General features: G+C 41.2%; 1 protein-coding gene across 3 annotated transcripts in view; it reads left to right on the top strand.

Moving 5' to 3' along the window:
* ivns1abpa (influenza virus NS1A binding protein a) overlaps positions 1 to 22163 on the top strand; it is a 65300-nt gene that overhangs the window by 16441 nt on the left and 26696 nt on the right. For 2 of the 3 annotated variants that reach the window (XM_036978735.1, XM_036978733.1), the window contains exons 2-6: positions 10086 to 10372; positions 10695 to 10833; positions 20570 to 20739; positions 20940 to 21015; positions 21115 to 21288. In XM_036978735.1, the coding sequence (XP_036834630.1) occupies positions 10723 to 10833; positions 20570 to 20739; positions 20940 to 21015; positions 21115 to 21288 (531 nt within the window). In that variant the 5' untranslated portion in view covers positions 10086 to 10372; positions 10695 to 10722. Of the gene's footprint in view, positions 1 to 9664; positions 9737 to 10085; positions 10373 to 10694; positions 10834 to 20569; positions 20740 to 20939; positions 21016 to 21114; positions 21289 to 22163 lie in introns of those variants that run through there. The other variant, XM_036978736.1, reaches the window with a different exon arrangement.

Below are 22163 nucleotides of genomic sequence, written 5' to 3'. Positions count from 1 at the left end.
GTTTATCGGAATCCGGGGAGTGATTGAGAAAGAAAGGTGGAGAGCTGTGAAAGGAGAAGAGAGCGAGGTGGGGAACAGAGGTATAGGGGGAGAAAGAGGAGAGTGATTTAGGAGAATGACGCAGGCAGGACATAGGGAGGGATCAGAGGGCGGGGGAATGAATGGAGAAAAGAGAGTGGGAGGAGGAGGGAATAAAGGGGAGGGGACAGGAAAGGAGCAGAGAGGCTGTGGTGCATTCAGGAGTCTCCTGACAGATGTTGCACAACTGTTGGTGGGCCGACCAACCCACATCTGTACAGACGGGGGGCTGTGCCCTTACTGACCTACAACACACACTGTACATACTGTAAACTGGTGTACAAACAGACCCTTGATTCAACTATTGCCAACTTGCTCAGACACGGACATATACACACACACACATTCCATTTTATTAACAGTCTGGCTCAATCTTGTCACTTCATTCTGCATGCAAGCTATGGCACATCCACCATTCTAACACACAGACACACACACACCGAGAGTTGGTGGGAGACACCACCAGGTTAAAAAACATACCAGATGTTCTGGACCGTGCCTCACACTGGTGTAAGTCATGTGACATGCTGTTATTTTCCACAGCAATGCAATGCACCAGATGTAGACTGTGCCTCAGTCTGGTGCAAGTCATGTGACATGCTGTTCTTTTCCACAGCAATGCAATGCATTTTTCATAGTTTATTTTCTTCCTCGTCCTGTACTCCTGACATGCAAGCACCACCCCAACATCAACATATGTGAAAATTGCACGTGTCTACAAAACAGTAGAAACAGTAGTAAAAATATATATATAAAGGAAGATGTGTTTCCAATGATATCATCAACCAATTGGTAGGCAATACCGACTCAGATTTGGTTGAAGTCACATGATGCACACCAATAATGTCATTGGAAATCCTCATATTCTCTCTTTTACCACAAGACATGGCACTGTATGTGAAAATGGTTATTTCTCAAAGTATTCAAACCCCTTGACTTTTTTTACATTTTGTTATGTTACAGCCTTATTTTAAAATGGATTTAAATTGTTGATTAGATAGACATAGGCTAGTGCTTTTGCTTTTCGTTACACGTCTTGTTGGTTGACGAAAGGTAAATGTGGACAGTTCTAACATCGTCAATGTGCACCTCTGAATTTGATAAGAAGGACGCGCATCGTTGCATCCCTGATGTGTCGTTCTTTCCTAGAAGCCTACTTCAGAGCTGCGATGCCCTTGAGAATTGAGATATCTGAGAGAGACGTGAGTAAGAGGTGCTTCGGAGCAGGGCGACTGGCATCCGGGGGGAAGGGAATTATAATTACTATATTCAGGCCATAGGCACAGCTGCCAATTTGACTGCAAGGCATGGATTTTTTTTAGGGGGCATTAAGGCCACACTAGGAGGCATCGACGGCCATGGCGGGAAATTCAAGGCCTGGCGACAAGGTTCGAGACACTATTTTTTTTCCAGTGCCAAGTAAGGCCACAGAGATGGTAGCCTATGATTAAAACAGTAAGCCATTTCAGCTAACATATCCAGGGAATGCATATTGACCTTTATGCTATATTATATATTAAGAAGTGAGAAATGCATTATACAGTTGAAGTCGGAAGTTTACATACACTTAGTTTGGAGTCATTAAAACTAGTTTTTCAACCACTCCACAAATTTCTTGTTAACAAACTATAGTTCTGACAAGTCGGTTAGGACATCTACTTTGTGCATGACACAAGTCAATTTTACACCGATTGTTTACAGACAGATTATTTCACTTATAATTCACTGTGTCACAATTCCAGTGGTTCAGAAGTTTACATGCACTAAGCTGACTGTGCCTTTAAACAGCGTGGAAAATTCCAGAAAATGATGTCATGGCTTTAGAAGCTTCTGATAGGCTAATTGGCATCATTTGAGTCAATTGGAGGTGTACCTGTGGATGTATTTCAAGGCCTACCTCCAAACTCAGTGCCTCTTTGCTTGACATCATGGGAAAATCTAAATAAATCAGCCAAGACCTCAAAAATGGTAGACCTCCACAAGTCTGGCTCATCCTTGGGAGCAATTTCCAAACGCCTGAAGGTACCATGTTCATCTGTACAAACAATAGTACGCAAGTATAAACACCATGGGACCATGCAGCCGTCATACTGCTAAGGAGGGAGACGCGTTCTGTCTCCTAGAGATGAACGTACTTTGGTGCGAAAAGTGCAAATCAATCCCAGAACAACAGCAAAGGACCTTGTGAAGATGCTGTAGGAAACGGGTACAAAAGTACCGATATCCACAGTAAAACCAGTTCTATGTCGACATAACCTGAAAGGCCGGTCAGCAAGGAAGAAGCCACTGCTCCAAAACCGCCATAAAAAGCCAGACTATGGTTTGCAACTGCACATGGGGACAAAGATTGTACTTTTTGGAGAAATGTCCTCTGGTCTGATGAAACAAAAATATAAGTGTTTGGCCATAATGACCATCGTTATGTTTGGAGGAAAAAAGGGGAGTCTTGCAAGCTGAAGAACACCATTCCAACCGTGAAGCACTGGGGTGGCAGCATCATGTTGTGTGGGTGCTTTGCTGCAGGTGGGACTGGTGCACTTCACAAAATAGATGGCATAATGAGGATGGAAAATTATGTGGATTTATTGAAGCAACATCTCAAGACATCAGTCAGGAAGATAAAGCTTGGTCGCAAATGGGTCTTCCAAATGGACAATGAACCCAAGCGTACTTCCAAATTTGTGGCAAAATGGCTTAAGGACAACGAAGTCAAGGTATTGGAGTGGCCATCACAAAATCCTGACCTCAATTTTATGGAAAATTTGTAGGCAGCACTGAAAAAGTGTGTTCGAGCAAGGAGGCCTACAAATCTGATTCAGTTACAGCAGCTCTGTCAGGAGGAATGCCCCAAAATTCACCCAATTTATTGTGGGAAGCTTGGGGAAGGCTACCCGCAACGTTTGACCCAAGTTAAACAATTTAAAGGCAATGCTACCAAATACTAATTGAGTGTATGTAAACTTCTGACCCACTGAGAATGTGACGTAAGGAATAAAAGCTGAAATAAATCATTATCTCTACTATTATTCTGAAATTTCACATAATTAAAATAAAGTGGTGATCCTAACTGACCCAAGACAGGGAATTTCTACTTGGATTAAATGTCAGGAATTGTGAAAAACTGAATTTAAATGTATTTGACTAAGGTGTATGTAAACTTCCGACTTCAACTGTATACTCACAGAACGCTGTGACTCTCCTCTCTGTAACTAGAACAATAGTAGTTGCTTTGAAAACAACTGTATTTTTCCCACAATTGCATTCTGAGGAATGTTTGTGATTCTCAGAATGCATCTCTCCCACCTCTGTGCACACAGTGGGGAGAGGGAGTGAGAGTGGATCGCTCACACAGCAGCAGACAGGGAAACAGGGACAGGCAGATACTTTCATAGCAGGAATCATCATAATACATAGGCTATTACTGTCGAACAAATAATGGTTTTAGAACGATCTACAGGAACGTACCGACATGTGCATAATGCTTCAGGAAGAGGAAGGTCTTTCTTAGTAGCTCTAAAACGGCATCATAAAATCTGTTTATTTGACATGATTCCATTTAGTTCTTCCCCAAATTCAGTTTTCTCCAGTTTTGTTTTTCCAGGTTTTAGTTTTTCCTAGTTTGTTTTTCAGGTTTTCGTTCTCAATCACCACATTTGTAATAGGAAAACCACAAAGTTAGATGTTCTAAGTCTACAACAATTCTTAAACCACACCAGGAGACCACTTTTGAGGTCTGGGGCAGTCACCCTTTAATTAAAGTGCACACCCGCCAGAAACGGTTTGGTTAGCGATGTTTCTGTGGCGCTCATTTGATTGCAGAGTTTGTGAAACAAATGGCTACTGGATTGATGTAAATAATCATGATATCATTCTGCCAGGTAGACATGAGCTACTTTGTAGTTAGCATTTCATTGAGAAGGTTTTTGGAAAGCCTTTCCATCTATCAGAAAATGGTTGTCATTGCATTAGCATCATCGCTAAAGGTTACACAAAGTAGCAGACAAACGTGAAAACCACACAGACAGGGCATTTCGTTGCCTCTTCGGAAAGTTTAAGGAAAATATGAATCACTGATGCGTTTTGTTCATGTCTTCTGATAATCTTGGGTAAATTAAAGTTCCAACGCAGCTGTTTTTATCTCCATCAAAACAGGCAGACATTTTTATGTGAAAGGGCATGATCAATTTCACAGTATTATTCCATCCTCCTCATAGTGTTGAAATATATATAAAACACAGAAAAATCACGCTTTTCCCTGCACTGGGCCTTTAATGAATGTTCTAATAAAGTTTAATACTTTTAGTTGATTTTCATTTTGGAATATTGTTGAATTCCTTTTTAATGTCTGAATTCTGTGATTCCGTCCTCGTTTTATAGGGCGCTAGGCAAGTGATAGCAGATATTGCTGGGAATCAGCTAACCAAGTGGACCACACAGCCAAAGGCAGACACAGGTCATAAAGCTGATCCAACCAGGTCTTCACAGTACGATCATCTATCATTTACCTCCCTGTGCTCTGTTGCCAAGAAACCAACAGATTAAGCCTGTTTTTTTTTTTTGCCCTATGGTTTAGTTACACTCAAAAGCTGCTTTGTTGAATGAAGGCCCAGTGTGATAGGAGAGTTGGATAGGATTCACCACAAGGCTGACTGGCTACTTCTATAAATCTCAGGCCTAAGATTAGATCCTGGGACTGGGAGCTCAGCTCAGCTGCATCCGTCTAGCCAGAGCAGAGAAGGGCAGAATAAGGCGTTTATGTTTAACATAAAGGATTATTACATTCCCCCGAGTGTGATCGTTTTAAGCCCTATCGACTCAAATGGCCATGGCTGGCTTGTGGCTACACCGCCGATGTCGACCCAGAGGCTTTTACGGCTTTTCTTCAGTCTGCCATGATAGTGGGAATCAATGGTGCATCTTCACTGATAACTGGTGTCACATACAACTGTTGTCTGCTGTGGTGGTTCCTGGAGAGGAGGAAAGTCTCACACACACAACCAGCTGAGGCTTCAGAAAAGGCTTTCACACATGGTCTTTATGGCGGTTTTAGTGAAGTGGTGGTTCCTGAAGAGGTGGACAGTCAGACACACAACACTCAACGCGACTTGTTGAGCACCATAGTTGTCAGCACCAGTGACAGCAGTTAGGTTGGCTATAACATTACAGTTAGGTTGGCTATAACATTACAGTTAGGTTGGCTATAACATTACAGTTAGGTTGGCCATAACATTACACTTAGGTTGGCTATAACATTACAGTTGGGTTGGCCATAACATTACACTTGGGTTGGCTATAACATTACAGTTAGGTTGGCTATAACATTACACTTAGGTTGGTTATAACATTACACTTAGGTTGGCTATAACATTACACTTAGGTTGGCTATAACATTACACTTAGGTTGGCTATAACATTACACTTAGGTTGGCTATAACATTACACTTAGGTTGGCTATAACATTACAGTTAGGTTGGCTATAACATTGAATGCACTCCGTTAAAATAGAAAGTGCAGTTCCATGTTGCCTAATGAATCTCACATACCCCACACATATCCAGATTCCCTGGAATGGTGACTGGTTCTTCCTAATATGGGCATTTTGACATATTTTTTGACTGTTCCGAGTACTCAAATTATTTTTATTTCTCTTTAGGCCTGTGCCGACTGCACAACAATGATAAATGTATCATTACCATTACAGATAACAGATCCTAATAGCTAAAATGGCCCATATACACTGAGTGTAGGAAACATTAGGGACTCTTTCTATGACATAGACTGACCAGGTGAATCCAGGTGAAAGCTGTGATCCCTTATTGATGTCACTTGTTAAATCCACTTCAGTCAGTGTAGATGAAGGGGAGGAGACAGGTTAAATAAGTATTTTTAAGACTTGAGACATGGATGGTGTATGTGTGCCATTCAGAGGGTGAATGCAGCAAGACAAAATATTTAAGTCCCTTTGAAGGGGGTATGCTAATAGGTGTCTTGCGCACCGGTTTGAGTGTGTCAAGAACTGCAACGCTACTGGGTTGTTCAAGCTCAACAGTTTCCTGTGTATCATGAATGGTCCACCACCCAAAGGACATCCAGCTAACTTGACACAACTGTGGGAAGCATTGGGGTCAACATGGGCCAGCATCCCTGTGGAACGCTTTCGACACCTTGTGGAGTCCCAATGAATTGAGGCTGTTCTGGTGGCAAAAGGGTGTGTTCCCAATGTTTTGGACACTCAGTGAATATTCAGTCAATTAAAAAGCAAGTGCCATTGGAGATTAATTTATTGAAATTATAACATCGCTGGGTTATATTTTATCGTAGAACACAATCTTTAAAAAGACAGTAACCTCAGCAGTGGCTTGTAGAAGCCTTTTGCTGCATAGCCTTGTTTTGGTCATTTAGCAGACGAGATGCTGACGCTGATTTCCAGAGCCCTTATCGCACTCAAGACACCTATTTTATAGTAGGCTACGCAGACGTGAGTGTGGGTGCAATGATTGAATAACATGTATGCGTACATTTATTTTGCAACGCGAGTGGTGTGGTCAGCATGTAAGCAAAACATTGACTGGACACAATTATTCTAAAACTGAAGCTTGTTGTTGGAACACATATTTTTCTACTTCAATAAACCAGTCCATTTTGAGTTTGTGATAAAACTGTTGTCATTTGGCAAGGAAGGTAGCTTGTGTGTGCACTCAGCACTAGAACTCATGACCAGCCCTCGTTCTCCCTTCTCCTGCTGTTGTGTGTGGTTTCAATTAGAGGTCGACCGATTAATCGGAATGGCAGATTTAATTAGGGCCGATTTCAAATTTTCATAGCAATCGGTATTTTTGGACACCACAATTTGTCGATTAAAAAAAATATATATATTTTTTTACACCTTTATTTAACTAGGCAAGTCAGTTAAGAACACGTTTTTATTTTCAATGAGGCCTTATTTTCAATGCCTTTCTTTAAAATCAATACACAAGTATATATTTTTACACCTGCATATTTAGTTAATATTGCTTGCTAACATTGATTTATTATAATTAGGGCAAATGTGTCCATTTATTCCAAACAAAGGCCGTAATTAATTTGCCAGAATTGTACATAATTATGACATAACATTGAAGGTTGTACAATGTAACAGCAATATTTAGACTTAGGGATGCCATACGTTAGATAAAATACGGAACGGTTCCGTATTTCACTGAAAGAATAAACGTTTTGTTTTCGAAATTATAGTTTCCGGGTTCTACCATTTTAATGACCAAAGTCTCGTATTTCTGTGTGTTTATTATGTTATAATTAAGTCTATGATTTGATAGAGCAGTCTGACTGAGTGATGGTATGCACCAGCAGGCTCGTAAGCATTCATTCAAACAGCACTTTCGTGTGTTTGTCAGCAGCTCTTCGCAATGCTTCAAGCATTACGCTGTTTATGACTTCAAGCCTATCAACTCCCGAGATTAAGCTGGTGTAACCGATGTGAAATGGCTAGCTAGTTAGCGGGATGCGCGCTAATAGAGTTTCAATCGGTGACGTCACTCGTTCTGAGACTTGAAGTAGTTGTTCCCCTTGCTCTGCATGGGTAACGCTGCTTCGAGGGTGGCTGTTGTCGATGTGTTCCTGGTTCGAGCCCAGGTAGGAGCGAGGAGAGGGGCGGAAGCTATACTGTTACACTGGCAATACTAAAGTGCCTATAAGAACATCCAATAGTCAAAGGTTAATGAAATACAAATGATATAGAGAGAAATAGTCCTATAATTCCCATAATAACTACAACCTAAAACTTCTTACCTTGGAATATTGAAGACTCATGTTAAAAGGAACCACCAGCTTTCATATGTTCTCATGTTCTGAGCAAGGAACTGAAACGTTAGCTTTCTTACATGGCACATATTGCACTTTTACTTTCTTCTCCAACACTGTGTTTTTGCATTATTTAAACCAAATTGAACATGTTTCATTATTTATTTGAGGCTAAATTGATTTTATTGATGTATTATATTAAGTTAAAATAAGTGTTCATTCAGTATTGTTGTAATTGTCATTCTTACAAATACATTTTTACAAATCGTCCGATTAATCGGTATCAACTTTTTGGGGTCCTCCAATAATCGGTATCAGCGTTGAAAAATCATAATCGGTCGACCTCTAATTTGAATATGTAGCATCTTCTACGCTCCCTCCCCTTCCATGTCTCCACTGTGATAAAACCATTAGAATTCCTGTGATCTATCGTCTAGGACACCCAGGACCGAGTTTGGGAAACCCTTGATTAATTCATACTGAGAGGTGGAATAACAGCTTGGTAGTCCGACTCAGCTGTATGTCTCCAGTCCACTCAATAGCATAGCTGTTGTAATGCAAAGGCATGAACACCCGACAAATGCGTGTAGATGTCTATTTCACCAGCCACATTGGCGGGTGGTCACTTGGCAGGGCTCTACAATCAGAGCGTTATATTTGCGAATAATATTATGTGAGTTAAGGTTAGAAGAGTGCTACATGTTGTATGTTGTTTTCAACGTATTTCTGCTGTTTTGTTTCATGGCTGCTAATCGCACAAAGAAATATGAATCTTATATCCCACCTCGCGCAGGAGCACTGCCTAGTGGGGAGCTGTGCGCAATGAATGAAGTGCTGATGGATTTATTTTTGGAGGAGCTGTAAACAGGCATTAAAGTTGGTCTAATTTACTCAAAAGTCTACAAAGTGAGACATTGTCCTCGTGTTTCTTGGCTATGCACATTGTTTTTGTTCACAAGCTCTGTTGTGTTTCAACATTAGTTTGGGTCTGCTGCTTCAACTGATAGTGACAGGCCATAGTCAGATGCCAAATCTCACACACAGTGACAGGGCTCCAGTGGCACGGTTACCACGGTAACCTCCCACCCTTAAAGGGGCAGCTGAAAATGTTTTCATCTGATATTTTGATTAAAAGACTCAGGTCACTAAAAATTAAATGTGGCGATATACCACGGTACGTCTTACTAATACATTTCTTGTTTTCGAAACATTACAAAGCATCCGTTGTTTTTTTTCTGTAAGTATGGCCCAAAAATATTTTGTCTGGTAAAAAAAAAAAATCTGAGTGGCTGGTGGACCCAAAAGGAAATTTTAGGCCCTGTATAAAATGGAGGACAGTTAATGGTTTGGGTTGTGGTCTTGTGGGTGTGGCCTTAATGATAGATTTTGATTGGTGAGGGTCCTGCGGCGGGAGTTTGTGGATCCGAAGGCGTGCCAGCTAGGTGAGAACTGTAACAGGGTCAAGACATGTCTTAAGACATTGGGTATGCTTGGAAGAGGGCTAGTTTGAGTCTGATTAGGAGCTGGTGGCTGGGCTGGGCTGGTTGGCACGTAGTAGAGGGGGCAGGGCAGGGATCTGAGGGGCAGTTTGAGACTGATTAGGAGCTGGTGGCTGGGCTGGGCTGGTTGGCACGTAGTAGAGGGGGCATGGCAGGGATCTGAGGGGGCAGGCCTTACTACAAAAGGCCACATGCCTGGAAAAGACTTGAGAGAGGGACACGGAAGGAGTGGGAAAGGGGAGGGAGGGGCTTAATGTTACTGAGGGACTATTTTAGTGACTGGACTGTCAGTGTGCTGCTTGACTGCAGAGGGTCAGTCTGCCTGCCTAGTGGAGATGCCATGAGGCCGGTTTCAACACGTGGGTTGACTTCAGACCTTCGTGCTCTGATCATACCTTATTTTTGAATTCAAGTAAATAAATGTTAGTTTAATTTCAAACCAGTGGTTGCTATTCTATCTCTCTGTGTGCACTGCAGTTTTGTGTAATCTAGTTGACAAATGTGTTCTCGGTCCTCCTCTCTCTCCTCCTGTCCCTCCTCTCTTCTCTTGTCCCTACTCTCCCTCCTCTCTCTCTCTCTCGCTCTCTCCTGTCTCTCTTCTCTTGTCCCTACTCTCTCTCCTCTTGTCTCTCCTCTCTTTCTTTCCTCTCTCTCCTCTCCTGTCCCTCCTCTCTCTCCTCTCCTGTCCCTCCTCTCTCTCTCCTCCAGGTTATAATGCACGACCAACACAGAAAAAGTTTGACTCTATAGCCAACGGGATCCTGAGGACTTGATTACAGTCGCTTCAAGCCTGATAGTTTGCATCGGTGCGGCTCCCCCCGGCTCACACCCCTCTGGACGACTGGCATTGCCCCCACCCCTCCTCCTCTGCTGGTAGAGAAGACTTGGGTTCCCTTGTGGTCTCTGTCTACTTTGCCTTTGTCTTCTCTCCCATCGTCCCCTGTTGGTCTACTGGTACCAGTAACAGTCCCCGGAGTTACGTCATTCTGTATTAGGTAAGGCAATTATTACTAATGCATGAGGCAGATTACACACACACAATGCACATGTGCCTAATCCAAATCCTCATTGTGATTATGAATTAATTAAACAAGTTATTATGAACAATGCCAGCATCGTTGGTCGTTGTGGGGGGAGGGTGTAAGGGGAGACTCAGGGGATTGATGGGTGGGCAACATTGCTGGGTGGGATGGGAAGGGGTGGGAGGCATACTTTAGGGGAAAAGAAAATGACAAAACGAAATAAAAAAAGTTGGTCACAATAAAACTAAATGTAGATGTTACTGTGATGTCCTCCTCCCCATCCCTCACTCATCAGGCTCTGCCCCCAACATTAAGCAGTAAAGATGATTTCCAACGGTTATCTGATCTTTGAAGATGAGACTTTCCTGGATTCCACTGTGGCCAAAATGAACGCCCTGAGAAAGAGCGGACAGTTCTGTGACGTGCGACTGCAGGTACGTGAAGATCTCTCTCTGTCTTTTCATCCTCCTTGGCAAAGGCTCACATGAAAACGAGATCTAAATGTCAATGTGACTTTCTGGTTAAATGAAGGATATTCAAATAAAAAATGCAAATCATAATCAGAGCACCTGTGACACGAGGGGGAGGGGGAGTGTGAAGGAGCGGGAGAGTGAAGGAGAGGAGAGGGGGAGTGTGAAGGGGAGGGGGAGTGTGAAGGAGCGGGAGAGTGAAGGAGAGGGAGTGTGAAGGAGAGGGGGAGTGTGAAGGGGAGGGGGAGTGTGAAGGAGAGGGGGAGTGTGAAGGAGAGGGAGAGGGGGAGTGTGAAGGAGAGGGGGAGTGTGAAGGAGAGTGGGAGTGTAAAGGGGAGTGGGAGTGGGAAGGGGAGGAGGAGTGTGAAGGAGAGTGGGAGTGTGAAGGATGAGTGTGAAGGAGAGTGGGAGTGTGAAGGGGAGGAGGAGTGTGAAGGAGAGGAGGAGTGTGAAGGGGAGGAGGAGTGTGAAGGGGAGGGGGAGTGTGAAGGGGAGGGGGAGTGTGAAGGGGAGGGGGAGTAGGAGGATGTGACATATAGAGCCGGAGGTTTTTTTCTAGATTAGAGCTCTTGACAACTTGTACTCCTTTGCTAGGCAAAACCGGTTGTCCTAAAGCCAATCACATGTTTGATCCTATAGGTTAATCCACCATCCTCAAAGCTAGATATTTCCCTGTCAGTAAAGCTAGTGTGATGTGTAAAAAGAAACAATGAAAATTTAGATGGAGTAATTAAGATCAAATCTCATTGGACAGGAGTTCAATATTTAGTATCCAGTTTCCTGTTGATGTCATAATGATGTTGTAGTACTTTTCTTCAGGAGCGAGCGATCGGGTTACATTACTATCCTCTCTCTCAATCCCTCTCTTGCTCTTATTTTGTGGCTCTTACTGGGGCAATTCCACTCCAGAAGACCCAAAAATATTTCTGGTATCTCAGATTGTTCTGGAAATTCTCACATAGAAACTTCATTGAGAGGAAGGATGTTTTTATATGCTTTTTACATTTGTATCACAAACCATTTCTGAGACAATCATGATAAAGCTATAAGAGCTTTGAGATAACTCTGTAATGAAAAGCGCTATACAAATGATTAGAGCTGTACAAAGCATTATTATTATTATTATTATAAAAGAGGCCATTTTAGGCCCTTCTTAGACCTGTACATGCCTCCTGTAAGACCCTGTGATGTGTGAAGTGTACATGCCATGTGCTTTAACATGTGGAGTCATTATACTCCTTATAGTGTGCTTTAACATGTGGAGTCATTACACTCCTTATAGTGTGATTTAACATGTGGAGTCATTATACTCCTTATAGTGTGATTTAACATGTGGAGTCATTACACTCCTTATAGTGTGCTTTAACATGTGGAGTCATTATACTCCTTATAGTGTGCTTTAACATGTGGAGTCATTATACTCCTTATAGTGTGTTTTAACATGTGGAGTCATTATACTCCTTATAGTGTGATTTAACATGTGGAGTCATTATACTCCTTATAGTGTGATTTAACATGTGGAGTCATTATACTCCTTATAGTGTGCTTTAACATGTGGAGTCATTATACTCCTTATAGTGTGATTTAACATGTGGAGTCATTATACTCCTTATAGTGTGATTTAACATGTGGAGTCATTATACTCCTTATAGTGTGATTTAACATGTGGAGTCATTATACTCCTTATAGTGTGTTTTAACATGTGGAGTCATTATACTCCTTATAGTGTGCTTTAACATGTGGAGTCATTACACTCCTTATAGTGTGATTTAACATGTGGAGTCATTATACTCCTTATAGTGTGATTTAACATGTGGAGTCATTATACTCCTTATAGTGTGCTTTAACATGTGGAGTCATTATACTCCTTATAGTGTGCTTTAACATGTGGAGTCATTATACTCCTTATAGTGTGCTTTAACATGTGGAGTCATTACACTCCTTATAGTGTGCTTTAACATGTGGAGTCATTATACTCCTTATAGTGTGCTTTAACATGTGGAGTCATTATACTCCTTATAGTGTGCTTTAACATGTGGAGTCATTATACTCCTTATAGTGTGCTTTAACATGTGGAGTCATTACACTACTTATAGTGTGCTTTAACATGTGGAGTCATTATACTCCTTATAGTGTGCTTTAACATGTGGAGTCATTACACTCCTTATAGTGTGTTTTAACATGTGGAGTCATTATACTCCTTATAGTGTGCTTTAACATGTGGAGTCATTATACTCCTTATAGTGTGCTTTAACATGTGGAGTCATTATACTCCTTATAGTGTGCTTTAACATGTGGAGTCATTACACTCCTTATAGTGTGCTTTAACATGTGGAGTCATTATACTCCTTATAGTGTGCTTTAACATGTGGAGTCATTACACTCCTTATAGTGTGCTTTAACATGTGGAGTCATTATACTCCTTATAGTGTGCTTTAACATGTGGAGTCATTATACTCCTTATAGTGTGCTTTAACATGTGGAGTCATTACACTCCTTATAGTGTGTTTTAACATGTGGAGTCATTATACTCCTTATAGTGTGCTTTAACATGTGGAGTCATTATACTCCTTATAGTGTGCTTTAACATATGGAGTCATTACACTCCTTATAGTGTGCTTTAACATGTGGAGTCATTATACTCCTTATAGTGTGCTTTAACATGTGGAGTCATTATACTCCTTATAGTGTGCTTTAACATGTGGAGTCATTATACTCCTTATAGTGTGCTTTAACATGTGGAGTCATTATACTCCTTATAGTGTGCTTTAACATGTGGAGTCATTATACTCCTTATAGTGTGCTTTAACATGTGGAGTCATTATACTCCTTATAGTGTGCTTTAACATGTGGAGTCATTATACTCCTTATAGTGTGCTTTAACATGTGGAGTCATTATACTCCTTATAGTGTGCTTTAACATATGGAGTCATTACACTCCTTATAGTGTGCTTTAACATGTGGAGTCATTATACTCCTTATAGTGTGTTTTAACATATGGAGTCATTACACTCCTTATAGTGTGCTTTAACATGTGGAGTCATTATACTCCTTATAGTGTGCTTTAACATATGGAGTCATTACACTCCTTATAGTGTGCTTTAACATGTGGAGTCATTATACTCCTTATAGTGTGCTTTAATATATGGAGTCATTATACTCCTTATAGTGTGCTTTAACATGTGGAGTCATTATACTCCTTATAGTGTGATTTAACATGTGGAGTCATTATACTCCTTATAGTGTGCTTTAACATGTGGAGTCATTACACTCCTTATAGTGTGATTTAACATGTGGAGTCATTATACTCCTTATAGTGTGATTTAACATATGGAGTCGTTATACTCCTTATAGTGTGCTTTAACATGTGGAGTCATTATACTCCTTATAGTGTGCTTTAACATGTGGAGTCATTATACTCCTTATAGTGTGCTTTAACATGTGGAGTCATTACACTCCTTATAGTGTGTTTTAACATGTGGAGTCATTATACTCCTTATAGTGTGCTTTAACATGTGGAGTCATTATACTCCTTATAGTGTGCTTTAACATGTGGAGTCATTATACTCCTTATAGTGTGCTTTAACATGTGGAGTCATTATACTCCTTATAGTGTGATTTAACATGTGGAGTCATTATACTCCTTATAGTGTGATTTAACATATGGAGTCATTATACTCCTTATAGTGTGCTTTAACATGTGGAGTCATTATACTCCTTATAGTGTGCTTTAACATGTGGAGTCATTATACTCCTTATAGTGTGCTTTAACATGTGGAGTCATTATACTCCTTATAGTGTGCTTTAATATATGGAGTCATTATACTCCTTATAGTGTGCTTTAACATGTGGAGTCATTATACTCCTTATAGTGTGATTTAACATGTGGAGTCATTATACTCCTTATAGTGTGCTTTAACATGTGGAGTCATTATAGTGTGCTTTAACATGTGGAGTCATTACACTCCTTATAGTGTGCTTTAACATGTGGAGTCATTATACTCCTTATAGTGTGCTTTAACATGTGGAGTCATTATACTCCTTATAGTGTGCTTTAACATGTGGAGTCATTATACTCCTTATAGTGTGCTTTAACATGTTGGAGTCATTATACTCCTTATAGTGTGCTTTAACATGTGGAGTCATTATACTCCTTATAGTGTGATTTAACATGTGGAGTCATTATACTCCTTATAGTGTGCTTTAACATGTTGGAGTCATTATACTCCTTATAGTGTGCTTTAACATGTTGGAGTCATTATACTCCTTATAGTGTGCTTTAACATGTGGAGTCATTATACTCCTTATAGTGTGCTTTAACATGTGGAGTCATTATACTCCTTATAGTGTGCTTTAACATGTGGAGTCATTATACTCCTTATAGTGTGATTTAACATGTGGAGTCATTATACTCCTTATAGTGTGCTTTAACATGTGGAGTCATTATACTCCTTATAGTGTGTTTTAACATGTGGAGTCATTATACTCCTTATAGTGTGCTTTAACATGTGGAGTCATTACACTCCTTATAGTGTGATTTAACATGTGGAGTCATTATACTCCTTATAGTGTGCTTTAACATGTGGAGTCATTATACTCCTTATAGTGTGCTTTAACATATGGAGTCATTATACTCCTTATAGTGTGCTTTAACATATGGAGTCATTATACTCCTTATAGTGTGCTTTAACATGTGGAGTCATTATACTCCTTATAGTGTGCTTTAACATGTGGAGTCATTATACTCCTTATAGTGTGCTTTAACATGTGGAGTCATTATACTCCTTATAGTGTGCTTTAACATGCGGAGTCATTATACTCCTTATAGTGTGCTTTAACATGTGGAGTCATTATACTCCTTATAGTGTGCTTTAACATGTGGAGTCATTATACTCCTTATAGTGTGATTTAACATGTGGAGTCATTATACTCCTTATAGTGTGCTTTAACATGTGGAGTCATTATACTCCTTATATATGTCCAGATTCTGAAGAGGAAAAAAATCACATCTGTTTGTTTAACATAACAATATGAATATATCAAAAGTACAATTTTTTGATTTAGTAAATTTTTAGACATTTGTTTTAAACAATATTCTTTAAAAGGACATCAGGTTTCCAGTGTGTGTGTGTGTGTGTTCTGCTAGTTCTGAAGTTATTCTCTCTTCTGACTACTCATGTCACTCATCCTCTTTGACTGGGCCTTTCCACCATTTCCTGCCCCATTTGTCTCTGTCTTCATTTGTCCCCACTAGGGCAGAAAACATTGTTTCCCTCACTCTGTTATATGCATGGGCGTTGGGGCTATAGTTTAAACCATGTATTACATTTTCTATAACGGATACTCTTTAACTATCTTGTGTCGCAATTTTAAAAAACGTAGCCTATATTCCCTTCTCTCCATTCGATAGGCTATGAATGTGACTGAAGGTTACCCTTCATCATTTTAAGCATGGCTTTTTCCCGATCAAACAATGAATGTTACGGCGTTTCCAATCTAATGACACGTTTAAGCTTATTAAGAAGAAAAGGACCCATGCGGGCTGGGAAAATCCCTCAAATGCAAGATTGAAAACCAAATGGCCAATAACCTGGTCTCCTAATGGCCAATAACCTGGCCTCCTAATGGACAATAACCTGGCCTCCTAATGGACAATAACCTGGCCTCCTAATGGCCAATAACCTGGCCTCCTAATGGCCAATAACCTGGCCTCCTAATGGCCAATAACCTGGCCTCCTAATGGCCAATAACCTGGCCTCCTAATGGCCAATACCCTGGCCTCCTAATGGCCAATAACCTGGCCTCCTAATGGCCAATCATAAAAGCTTTTAGACAAATTAAAGTTGTAAACATTCGCTTATTTCCCAAATATTCTAGACAAAGGTGTTGTCGAAGTTTTGTGGCTTTAAAAAATAACAAGAAAGAAAGTCTGTAGCACAGGCTATTCTCAATCACAGCTTTATGATGGATAGAACAAACAATATTATTTCTCACCAGACAGTCACTGTTCCATCATGATGTAGTCCTATAACCTAGCTCACTACGTTAAGACAGCCTGTTCCATCATGATGTAGTCCTATAACCTAGCTCACTACGTTAAGACAGCCTGTTCCATCATGATGTAGTCCTATAACCCAGCTCACTACGTTAAGACAGCCTGTTCCATCATGATGTAGTCCTATAACCCAGCTCACTATGTTAAGACAGCCTGTTCCATCATGATGTAGTCCTATAACCTAGCTCACTATGTTAAGACAGCCTGTTCCATCATGATGTAGTCCTATAACCCAGCTCACTACGTTAAGACAGCCTGTTCCATCATGATGTAGTCCTATAACCCAGCTCACTATGTTAAGACAGCCTGTTCCATCATGATGTAGTCCTATAACCCAGCTCACTATGTTAAGACAGCCTGTTCCATCATGATGTAGTCCTATAACCCAGCTCACTATGTTAAGACAGCCTGTTCCATCATGATGTAGTCCTATAACCTAGCTCACTACGTTAAGACAGCCTGTTCCATCATGATGTAGTCCTATAACCTAGCTCACTACGTTAAGACAGCCTGTTCCATCATGATGTAGTCCTATAACCCAGCTCACTACGTTAAGACAGCCTGTTCCATCATGATGTAGTCCTATAACCCAGCTCACTATGTTAAGACAGCCTGTTCCATCATGATGTAGTCCTATAACCCAGCTCACTATGTTAAGACAGCCTGTTCCATCATGATGTAGTCCTATAACCCAGCTCACTATGTTAAGACAGCCTGTTCCATCATGATGTAGTCCTATAACCTAGCTCACTACGTTAAGACAGCCTGTTCCATCATGATGTAGTCCTATAACCTAGCTCACTATGTTAAGACAGCCTGTTCCATTATGATGTAGTCCTATAACCCAGCTCACTACGTTAAGACAGCCTGTTCCATCATGATGTAGTCCTATAACCCAGCTCACTATGTTAAGACAGCCTGTTCCATCATGATGTAGTCCTATAACCCAGCTCACTATGTTAAGACAGCCTGTTCCATCATGATGTAGTCCTATAACCCAGCTCACTACGTTAAGACAGCCTGTTCCATCATGATGTAGTCCTATAACCTAGCTCACTATGTTAAGACAGCCTGTTCCATCATGATGTAGTCCTATAACCCAGCTCACTACGTTAAGACAGCCTGTTCCATCATGATGTAGTCCTATAACCCAGCTCACTATGTTAAGACAGCCTGTTCCATTATGATGTAGTCCTATAACCTAGCTCACTACGTTAAGACAGCCTGTTCCATCATGATGTAGTCCTATAACCTAGCTCACTACGTTAAGACAGCCTGTTCCATCATGATGTAGTCCTATAACCTAGCTCACTACGTTAAGACAGCCTGTTCCATCATGATGTAGTCCTATAACCTAGCTCACTACGTTAAGACAGCCTGTTCCATCATGATGTAGTCCTATAACCTAGCTCACTATGTTAAGACAGCCTGTTCCATCATGATGTAGTCCTATAACCTAGCTCACTATGTTAAGACAGCCTGTTCCATCATGATGTAGTCCTATAACCTAGCTCACTATGTTAAGACAGCCTGTTCCATCATGATGTAGTCCTATAACCCAGCTCACTATGTTAAGACAGCCTGTTCCATCATGATGTAGTCCTATAACCCAGCTCACTATGTTAAGACAGCCTGTTCCATCATGATGTAGTCCTATAACCTAGCTCACTACGTTAAGACAGCCTGTTCCATCATGATGTAGTCCTATAACCTAGCTCACTATGTTAAGACAGCCTGTTCCATCATGATGTAGTCCTATAACCTAGCTCACTACGTTAAGACAGCCTGTTCCATCATGATGTAGTCCTATAACCTAGCTCACTATGTTAAGACAGCCTGTTCCATCATGATGTAGTCCTATAACCCAGCTCACTATGTTAAGACAGCCTGTTCCATCATGATGTAGTCCTATAACCCAGCTCACTATGTTAAGACAGCCTGTTCCATCATGATGTAGTCCTATAACCTAGCTCACTACGTTAAGACAGCCTGTTCCATCATGATGTAGTCCTATAACCTAGCTCACTACGTTAAGACAGCCTGTTCCATCATGATGTAGTCCTATAACCCAGCTCACTATGTTAAGACAGCCTGTTCCATCATGATGTAGTCCTATAACCCAGCTCACTATGTTAAGACAGCCTGTTCCATCATGATGTAGTCCTATAACCCAGCTCACTATGTTAAGACAGCCTGTTCCATCATGATGTAGTCCTATAACCTAGCTCACTACGTTAAGACAGCCTGTTCCATCATGATGTAGTCCTATAACCTAGCTCACTACGTTAAGACAGCCTGTTCCATCATGATGTAGTCCTATAACCCAGCTCACTATGTTAAGACAGCCTGTTCCATCATGATGTAGTCCTATAACCCAGCTCACTATGTTAAGACAGCCTGTTCCATCATGATGTAGTCCTATAACCCAGCTCACTATGTTAAGACAGCCTGTTCCATCATGATGTAGTCCTATAACCTAGCTCACTACGTTAAGACAGCCTGTTCCATCATGATGTAGTCCTATAACCTAGCTCACTACGTTAAGACAGCCTGTTCCATCATGATGTAGTCCTATAACCCAGCTCACTACGTTAAGACAGCCTGTTCCATCATGATGTAGTCCTATAACCTAGCTCACTATGTTAAGACAGCCTGTTCCATCATGATGTAGTCCTATAACCCAGCTCACTATGTTAAGACAGCCTGTTCCATCATGATGTAGTCCTATAACCCAGCTCACTACGTTAAGACAGCCTGTTCCATCATGATGTAGTCCTATAACCTAGCTCACTACGTTAAGACAGCCTGTTCCATCATGATGTAGTCCTATAACCTAGCTCACTACGTTAAGACAGCCTGTTCCATCATGATGTAGTCCTATAACCCAGCTCACTATGTTAAGACAGCCTGTTCCATCATGATGTAGTCCTATAACCCAGCTCACTATGTTAAGACAGCCTGTTCCATCATGATGTAGTCCTATAACCCAGCTCACTATGTTAAGACAGCCTGTTCCATCATGATGTAGTCCTATAACCCAGCTCACTACGTTAAGACAGCCTGTTCCATCATGATGTAGTCCTATAACCCAGCTCACTATGTTAAGACAGCCTGTTCCATCATGATGTAGTCCTATAACCCAGCTCACTATGTTAAGACAGCCTGTTCCATCATGATGTAGTCCTATAACCCAGCTCACTATGTTAAGACAGCCTGTTCCATCATGATGTAGTCCTATAACCCAGCTCACTACGTTAAAACAGTATTTTCCTCAGACAGTCACTGCTCCGTCATGTGCACACCAGACAAATACACACAAACCTGTTCTGTTCCTCTACCAGAAAATAACGTTACAAAATATTTGACACTGCCTGCACTTAGCCTCTGCCCAGGCTTTCAACAACATTATCTTTCGCCCAGTTGCATAGGGGCAATAGGGGCGGCAGCGTCATATATCACAATGTTTTATGGGTACATAATCACAATAGGACTACATCGCCAAACCCTAGTCCCCACACTCATCTCTCTCTTCAAATCCACTGTCTCCCTGACACTCACACTTTCTCTTTTTCAAATGTGTTTCATTGATATAACCTCTAAAGAAGGATCTGTATAGTTTGACCCCTGACCTTTTGTCCTTTGTAGGTGTGTGGTCATGAGTTGATGGCCCACCGTGCTGTGCTGGCCTGCTGTAGCCCCTATCTGTTTGAGATCTTCAACAGCGACATCGAGGCTCACGGCGTGTCCCACGTCACCTTCGAAGACCTGGACCCAGAGGCTGTGGAGATCCTGCTCAACTACGCCTACACTGCCCAGTAAGTACCGTGACCTCTGACCCCTACACTATGCCTACACTGCCCAGTGAGTATACATCTTCTAATACACATTGTGCAATGAGCAGAGTCATAGGCTTTGTTAAGAATTTCCAGGACTTTCACTGCTCTGCTGACCCAGGAGACCTTTCACTATGCTCCTCACCTGTCTGACTGACTAATGGTTGTCTGCTGTCTGACAGGTTGAAGGCGGATAAGGCATTGGTTAAGGAGGTCTACTCTGCAGCCAAAAGGCTCAAGATGGAACGAGTCAAGCAGGTAGGATCTTTCTCTTGTTTCAACTACTGATACTCCATATTGTACGTTTTTAATGCAGTCCCAATGGTCAGAGTTTCACACTTCTCTCTGATTGGGCAGATCTGTGGCGACTACCTGCTGTCTAAGATGGATTCCCAGACCGCCATCTCCTTCCGTAACTTTGCAAGCTGCATGGGAGATGGCCGCATGCTGGCCAAGATCGACGCCTACATCCAGGAACACCTGCTGGAGGTCTCAGAGCAAGAGGACTTCCTCAAACTGCCCCGCCTCAAGGTGAGCCGTCCCCAGCAAACTTTCTAAACCCAGTCTACAGGGTCCACCTGTCGGCCCATGTACAGTATGTGATCCATTCTAACTCCAGGAACAGTCCACTAATCAGCAATCTGCTATTCATTAGAAACCAGGTGTGCTGGTGTTGGGATACATCAAATATATGGAAGCACTGGTGGGCCCTGAGGACTTGATTGAGAAAGCACAGCCGATTTTTATTTGTAAAAATGTATTTGTAATAATGACAATTACAACAATACTGAATTAATTATTTTATTTTAACTTAATATAATGCATGAATAAAATCAATTTAGTCTCAAATAAATAATGAAACATGTTGAATTTGGTTTAAATAATGCAAAAACAAAGTGTTGGAGAAGAAAGTAAAAGTAGAAGTTTCAGTAAACGTTTCAGTTCCTTGCTCAGAACATGAGAACATGATGTGGTTCCTTTTAACAAGAGTCTTCAATATTCCCAGGTAAGAAGGTTGTAGTTATTATAGGAATTATAGGACTATATGATTTGTATTTCATAGACCTTTGGATGTTCTTATAGGTACTTTAGTATTGCCAGCCTCATCTCAGAAGTTGATAGGCTTGAAGTCATAAACAGCGCAATGCTTGAAACACAGCGAAGAGCTGCTGGCAAACGCAGGAAAGTGCTGTTTGAATGAATGCTTGCTGCTGCCTGCTCGACTGAGCAGACAGCTCTATCAAATATCAAATCATAGACTTAATTATAATATAATAAACACACAGAAATAGGAGCCTTAGGTCATTTTTTATTTTACCTTTATTTAACTAGGCAAGTCAGTTAAGAACAACTTCTTATTTTCAATGACAGCCTAGGAACAGTGGGTTAACTGCCTGTTCAGGAGC

The sequence above is a fragment of the Oncorhynchus mykiss genome, chromosome 5, assembly GCF_013265735.2.
Source record: "Oncorhynchus mykiss isolate Arlee chromosome 5, USDA_OmykA_1.1, whole genome shotgun sequence".
In the NCBI taxonomy this organism is placed as follows: domain Eukaryota; kingdom Metazoa; phylum Chordata; class Actinopteri; order Salmoniformes; family Salmonidae; genus Oncorhynchus; species Oncorhynchus mykiss.
The sequence above is the reverse complement of the archived record's forward strand: the minus strand, read 5'-3'. Positions and strand labels throughout refer to the sequence as shown.